The sequence below is a fragment of the Octodon degus genome, unplaced genomic scaffold (genome assembly GCF_000260255.1).
Source record: "Octodon degus isolate 3935 unplaced genomic scaffold, OctDeg1.0 scaffold00053, whole genome shotgun sequence".
Classification (NCBI taxonomy): Eukaryota; Metazoa; Chordata; class Mammalia; order Rodentia; family Octodontidae; genus Octodon; species Octodon degus.
This window is the reverse complement of record NW_004524629.1, coordinates 5,943,344-5,951,029: the sequence shown is the minus strand read 5'-3', so window position 1 is coordinate 5,951,029 and position 7,686 is coordinate 5,943,344. Positions and strand designations below refer to the sequence as shown.

General features: G+C 37.7%; 1 protein-coding gene across 3 annotated transcripts in view; it reads left to right on the top strand.

Annotated features, from left to right (window-relative positions):
• The window catches only part of Cfap44 (cilia and flagella associated protein 44), a 119,105-nt gene that overhangs the window by 36,539 nt on the left and 74,880 nt on the right, over positions 1-7,686 (top strand). For all 3 annotated transcript variants that reach the window (XM_004633300.2, XM_023717640.1, XM_023717639.1), the window contains 2 exons: positions 3,529-3,690; positions 4,575-4,802. In XM_004633300.2, coding sequence (XP_004633357.2) covers positions 3,529-3,690; positions 4,575-4,802 — 390 coding nt within the window. The remainder of the gene's footprint in view (positions 1-3,528; positions 3,691-4,574; positions 4,803-7,686) is intronic.

Sequence of the window (7,686 nt, the reverse complement as noted above, 5' to 3'; positions counted from 1 at the left end):
TTTGTAGTACTGGGCAAGTGCTTATTCTACTGAGCCATCTCCCTGGCCCCAGCTTTTTTCATTATTGAAGCATATTTTTGTTGGTGTAGATTTGTAGATAGCAGTCTGTCTTCCTGACAGAAAGTAGAAATTGTGCTTTAGATGGGTAGATACTGTACTTCAACCCCAGTTCAGCATATGCATGGCATTCAAACCTGGAGAATGGAAGAGTTGGAAGGATTCCCAGAATCTCTGGCTAGGCTGATTAGTCAGGGTGCCTGTGAAGACAGAGAAGGTCTGTTTTGTCTAATGCACAGACACAAACACCAGAGGGTCATAGAAAATCAAGAATGAGACAAAGATGTTCTAAACAGGGGAACAGGATAAGTCTCTAAGAACTGACTTTAATGAAATTGAGTTATATGATTTATCTGTTAGAGCATTTAAAATGACTGTCATGAAGATGCTCACTGACATGAACAATGTCAGCCTTTCAGCAGAGAGGGTTCAGTAGCATACTAGGTCAAGCAGAAGACGGAACAGTGAATTGAAAAAAAAAAATGACAGGAAATATTTCAGTCAGAGAAGCAAGAAGAAAAAAATGAACAAAGGAGAGTGGAACTCTTAAAGAACTTATAAGACTAGCATGAAGTAGAATGATGTACTTTGTGGAGTTCAGAAGAGAAGAAAACAGAGACATGATCAAAGAGCTAATTCAAAGTAATAAAGACTAAAAGCTTCCCACATCTGGGAAAGAAAATGTATATCCAAATCCAAGAATCCAAAGGACACCAAGTAGGATGACCACCAGGAAACACACATTGAAAAAAACTGTAATCAATGTGAAAAAGTCACAGAAAAGGAAATTTTAGAACAGCAGGAATTTAGTGAGTTATCACATAAAGGGAACCTCTGTAATGCCATCTGTGGATTTTTCACTGGAATTTTCCAGACAAGAAAAAAGTAGGAAGAGATATTCAAAGTAATTAATATCAAACAAACAAAAGCTGTCAACCAAGAATACTATATCCATTAGAAACTGTCCTTCAGAAATAATGAAGACATAAAGGCTTTCCCAGGCAAATACCACAACAGAAAAACCCAGAGTTTATCATCCCTAGATCTATTTTATACGATATGCTAAGTATAATTCTTAAATTTGAAATTTAAGAATTCTAAAAAACAACAGATGTATTCAAACATTACACTAACAGCAACAGAGTGTGAATGCACCGCAAGTGCATTCAGAACTTTCCATACATGTTGGTGTTCTTGCCACAATACAATAATTTTTTTTTTTTTTTTTTAGAACCGGGGTTTGAACTCAGGCCCTTGTGCTTGACAGGGAAGCAATTATCCCACTAAGCCATTTCCCCGGCCCCAATAAAATAAAATTTTAAAACATGAATGAAAATTATCAAATTAAAACAAAAACCCTATTCCTTTAAGGCCCTTGTCATTCTGCCAAATCATCTTCTGTGTACATTGCTTCCATTTTAGGATTACTTGGTGGATAGTGTTCCTTTCTTAAAAGTTTGATATAGTTATCTTTCTCTTATTCAGAATACAAGCAGTTATTCTGAATGACGTCAACACTACATGGTTAATTAATCAAATAGCATCAGACTAAGCTTTTGAACTCTAATCTCCCTTACCCTTTATAGTTTATCCACAGACTTTCACAGCCAGTCATGGAACACTATTTCTTCTGTTTTCTGGGTTTGCCAGAAAAAAATGCCACAGGTTGAGTAACTTAAACCACAGAAATGTATTTTGTCTCCTATCTGGAAGATAGTCCAAGATTAATGGGGTGGCACCTTTGCTTGCTTATAAGGCCTCTGCCTTAGAAGGCCTCTTACAGACAGCTGTTTTTCACTGTGTCTTCACAGGGCCATCTGCTGAAGGTTTTCTCCTCTTCACAAGGACAGTAGTTGCAATAAGTTAAGGGCCCATTCTTAAAATCTTTTTAAAAACTTAATTACTTCTTTAAAGGTCCCATCTCCAAATTCAGTCACATTCTAAGGACCTGGGGACATAAGTGTGTGAGATACAGGCACAGTACAGTACATAATGCTTTCTAAGAATTCAAGCATCAACATCAACTACTCAGCCCATTCTCTGATCACAGTCTTTCCACCTAGTCATTTGGCTACTTCAGCTCCAGTACTTCTCTGATGATACAGAGACCTTGGCTTTATTTACTACTTGCTTCCTGTAACCTATTAGTTTACTTTTACTTCCGTATATAGCTTAAGTTTCATGATTCTTCACTTCCAGTATGTTAAGAATTTAATATTCATGTTCCTGTCAAATTTGTATGTAGACAGTATTTGGAGGTGGCATCTTTGGGGGATTATTATGAGGGTAGAGAATGAATGGGATCAACAGTCTTATAAGGGAATCAAGACAAGAATGGTTGCTTTTATATGTGAAGATACAAAAGACTGACATGTACAACCCAGACAGCATTCTCTGACCAGACACCAGTGCCTTATCGGGACTTCCTAACTTTTGAATTGTTAGAAACAAATGTCTATTGCTTAAGATTCCCAGTGTATGGCATTCTGCTACAGTACCCTGAACTAAGATAAATTAAGGATCACTATCATTCTTCTAGTCAGATTGTCCCCATTTCTGTATCTTTTCTGCATATGCATCTGGCAAAATTGCATCCCCAAATATCCCCAACTAATTTGTGCTTGCCTGCAGTGATAACTAAGGGCTGCTGAGCAGTCATATGTCAAGGAATATTTGTTCCTCTGTAACGTAACGATTCAAGTGGCCTCAGCAATCCTGTGACATTACTTTTACCCCATTCACATGTGGTGACCGTTTAAAAACTCTCCTCACAGTGTCAGTAACTCCTGTTCTCACTCTTGGCATTACTTCATGGAGAAACCAGAGGCCCTCAGGAAGGAGCTTGTTCATCTTCCCAATAGCAGACAGAAGTTTCACTTTCCTCTGCACACCCACCTCCTCTTCTTTCTTCTTTTATCACAGAGGTCTTTTCCCCTTTCCTGCTTGTCGGCAATGCTGTCTCTAACCGTGTTAATCCTAGTCCTCCTCCACCCCGTTTTTAGTATTTCTCTTTAGTTCTCTCTTCTGCCAAATAAATTTAACATTACTTTTTTTTTCAAATAATTTCCCTCAGTACTTAAGTATATTCTAGCCTCTCCCACTTAACAAAAAATAGTTTCATCTTAAGTTCTCGTCTACCTATCATCTTAAGTTCTTGTCTACCTATTGCACTATCTCTCTTCTCAGCCCACTCTCTCAAAAGGACTGATTTCCCCTAGACTGGCTCCATCTGCTTACTTACTTCCATCTTCCTCCCTCCCTTATTACTCTCCCCTGGTTTAATTAATAATGTCTACCAAGAACAATGTCATTAGGAATAATTAGACTTACAACAACTACAATGAGGAATTAAGTGTCTTTTGAGAATGGTTATAATACATATCAATTATATTTTTCCTGTTTATAATTTTTGAATTATGCTCATACAGATTTGTGTAAATATAAATGGTATATTTAATCTTTCCCTTTTAGCCAGAAAGTACTTTACTGATTATCTGTGAAAATGGCTATGTTCTTCAAGCTCCATATCCACCTATTAATGAAGAAGAGGACAATCATGATGTACTCTCCTATGAGATCAGTGACATGCCCATAAGATACTTCCATTTCTCAAGTATCAAATCTAAGATTATGGTATGGAATGCTCTTCAAAAACTATCTTCTAATATTTTTCCTTCCATTTTAATGTAAAACATTCTTTATGAGGTGCTGAAAGAGTACCAGGAAGAACAAAACAGAACCTGCCCTTAGGAAGTTTATAATCTGGGGGTAAGGAGCTGACTGTGTTAGGAATCACCTAGCACAGGAGGTGTTAGGCAAGTGGGATGGAAATGTAGGAAGAGATCAAATGTGGTTGTGTGGAAGTGACTGACAGTGCTTAAGAGAATGGGAAGAATTTTTAAAGAATGAAATAGAAAGGCTGGTAAGGAAAGCTTGGAGAACATCCAGAGGGAAGGCAGAATTGTGAGTTTTAGGGGGTTTTGGGAGTAAAAAAGGAACTGGTGAAAAAAAAGGAGGCAGTCATGGAGGGACATGGCAGGAATCTGAGACCAGGGGATGGGGCTCCTCAAAAACCAGCCTCATGTCAGTTAGGTGAGGTCAGTGATAGAAGGCTGAAAAATTAGTACTGTGGTCTTTTACAGTGGACAGTTCATAGATAGTGAGGCTCTAAATCATTGTATTGTTAAAGTCAGAAACAACTCTCTTCATTGACAATTTCAGGCCCCTGAACTCCTAGGTCAACAGTGACAAGCTCTGAGGTAAAAACTGTTTAAAGTCTCAATTAGGGAAGAATGACAATTTTGATAAAACCAGTGAGTAAGAGATGACAGTCACCCACTGATTTGAATGTTAGTGATAAAAATATGTTTCCAAAATAGCAATCATTTTTAAATGCTATTTTTTTACATCAGAGCTTGAGATTTTTAGAACCCTATCTTCCATCTATTGTCTTTGCTATCATTTTCAGTGACATAAATGAACGTAGTTTTATATCTCCTTAATATCTCTTTTAAAAGAGATTAATGGAAATTGAAAAGAGAGAAAAACAAAAGGAGTTGAAGGCAAAGGAGAGAGAAGCAAGGAGGAAGAAACTAGAGGAAGAGATGGGAGAAGATGGAGAAAAAGAATTGCAGGAGGAAGAAGAGGAAGAAGAGGAGCCATTACCTGAGCTTTTCTTTCCACCGACCCCTTCTCCCATCCTCTGTGGCTTCTATTCTGAACCAGAGAAGTTCTGGGTTTCATTGGTGAGTAAAGATGTAAAAATTTTACCTAAGCTGTATTTCATTCTAATTTGTAGTTGTGACTTATTGCCACATTCTTACTTTCATAATTATATGTTAAGTATTAACTAGTGTTGAAGTTGTGAGTTTTGATAAATGTGAGTTACTTTTGTTTTTATATCCTCTTAACATTTATATGTCTATTTGTCATATAAATTATCTTTTTTTTTTTTTTTCGGAACCGGGAATTGAACTCAGGCCCTTGCACTTGCCAGGGAATCGCTTATTCCACTGAGCCATCTCCCCAGCCCATGAATTATCATTTTTGACAGATAGACATATCCAAACCAAGTCAAAAAAGAAAAAGTATAAAGGGAAGAAGGGCAAAGAACTAAGGAATTTTCCAGCTGTGTGTGTGTGTGTGTGTGTGTGTGTGTGTGTGTGTCTGTCTGTCTGTCTGTCTGTCTGTCTGTCTGTCTGTCTGTCTTTGATATGAGACTCACTAAGTTACCCAGAGTGGTCTCCCATTCAAGACCATCTTGCCTCAGCTTCCTAAGTAGCTGACATTACAGGCATATGCACCACACTTGATTGAGTCTGTTTTTCTGTAATTTTGAAAATAATAAAAAAATTATGGCATTCATGGCAGTACTCTCTAGAAGCTTGTACCTATACCTCATTACCTACAACAATGCTGAGTACCTTGTCTAGGAATATGAATGTTTTAGATGCTCTCATTGCCTCCCTGAGCAACATTGGGATCTAGCTATGAAAACAGGAGGGAGATATTAGGAAGGCAAATGCTAGAGACAAACATGATGCTACTCCATCCTCCACTTTCGCATCTACTAGTTGTATCAGGAAACATATTCCAGTCTCTTGCAAAGCAGGATTTCCTTCATTATAGATGCTACAGTTTGCAGTCATCTCTCCCCCAACTAAGCTAACAGAAAATGTATTATTAATTCATAACCGGTCCTAGTCTTTGGCCAGGCCAGGACACTGACTAGTCAAGGATTGTTGCTGTGGGTAGTGATGGAGGTTGAGTCCTCTCCTCTTCTTGTTTTTCTAGAAAAACATCTTTTGTAGCAATTTAAAAGGAAACAATAGTAGGAAGGACAGCTGTATTAGATTGCATTTACTAGTGCTTATAACTTTTCTGTGACACAATGAGTATGATTATGTGGAATTCCAGGGGTAAAGAGATATCAGACATAATTTGTGCCTTCAAGAAATTTCCTCATAGGAAGGAAAGATGCACAGAAACATCCAGAATAGATTTCCAGTTCCTGGAAGCATAGATACAAAAAGTATGAGTTATTTAACAAACATGTTTAGTGTATAACATAGGACTACTATTAAACATTTAGGTTTTTACTCATACTAAAATGTATTTTTCATTTGTCTGCCATTTAAGTCAAACTAGCAATTCCCTATTTTTATTTGCCAAATATGGCAACCTATTCTGTATTATCATTCTAAGTGATTCACCTAACTAGTTTATAAAATAAATACTATTATTATTAGCAGTTGACATATGAGAAAACCAAGGCATAACACTGTTAAGTAACTCATCCCAGGTTATATAACCAATGTAGTTTTGAACTAAGATATGGGCAGTCTAGATTCAGAGTTTATACTCTTTCCCATCAAGCTGCACTATGAGCAAGCTTGTGGTTCAGAAGCGGTAAGGACACCAGCCTTCTGGACCCAATGACTTGTTCACTCTGTGCTTGAAGCTAGGCAGCTGCTAGAGAAAATTGGTCTCATTCTGAAGTACGCCCACCATTCTCAACTCATTACTTATGTTGTAGGCCTGTTCTCCTGCCCAGCATGTTCACTTCCCAGATGATCATTTTAACTGTTGCACCCACTCAAATATTTTGAACTTTCACTCACTCCCCAGTGATAACCTCATCTTGAACCTTATAGAAAAAAAAGGGTTCAGATGAAAATTTCATATTTTTTCTCATTTAAATCTAACATACTATAGGAAGAATCTATACATGTTTGGTTTGCCTTGCCTAGTTAGTGTACTTGGCAAGTTTTCGGCTTGCAACTTTCCAAGGACCCTGTTCCCAGTGGCCTCTTGATCCCATCTGTTCTCACTTTCTCCAAGATTTTGCTCTGAAATAAACTACTTGGTTTATGTATCATTGACCTCTTTCTTTTTTTTTTTTAACTCAGTTCTTTTTATATTACATTTATTTTAGTAACTAACTTTTTTCTTCAACCTCTCTACTCTTCCCCTCTGCTGCTGCTTTCTAGGAAAACCTAAATACATTGTCTGGAGTCTGTGGTGACATTCTTCACCTCTTATTTCAGATGAGATTTTTCTCCACCACTCACTTTCTGGATGATGGCCATATTAAAGCCCTATGGTCACTTCTCTGTACCTTTGTCCTTTCCGAAGCATTTGGTAGAGTTGACCCTCCATCCCTCTCAAAATGCTTTCTTTCCTTGGCTTCCAATTCTCAGCCCCACTCACCTGTGACTCCAACCTCTTCTGATGGCTCCTCATTTGCAGAACAATGCTGGAGATTTGAAGCCTGCAGAATGTGATTTTAGGGCCTATCTTACTTGGTAAGATGACCTTAGCTTTTCTTATTTAAGGCTTTAAGTATCACCTGTTTCCTAATGAATCTCAAATATTTATTTTTAGTGCTGATTCTTCCCTTCAACTTCAAACTTGTGAATCTAACTTGACAACTATATTTGGTGCCTCAAAATTAATGTGTTGAAAAATTAACTTTGTATGTGGTGCTGGAGATTAAATCTGGGGCCTCAAGTGTATGAAGGAAGGGTTCCAACCACTGGGCTGTATCCCCAAGCAACTTTTAAACCCTCCTACAAACCTGATCTCTCTCTCTCTCTCTCTCTCTCTCTCTCTCTCTCTCTCTCTCTCTCT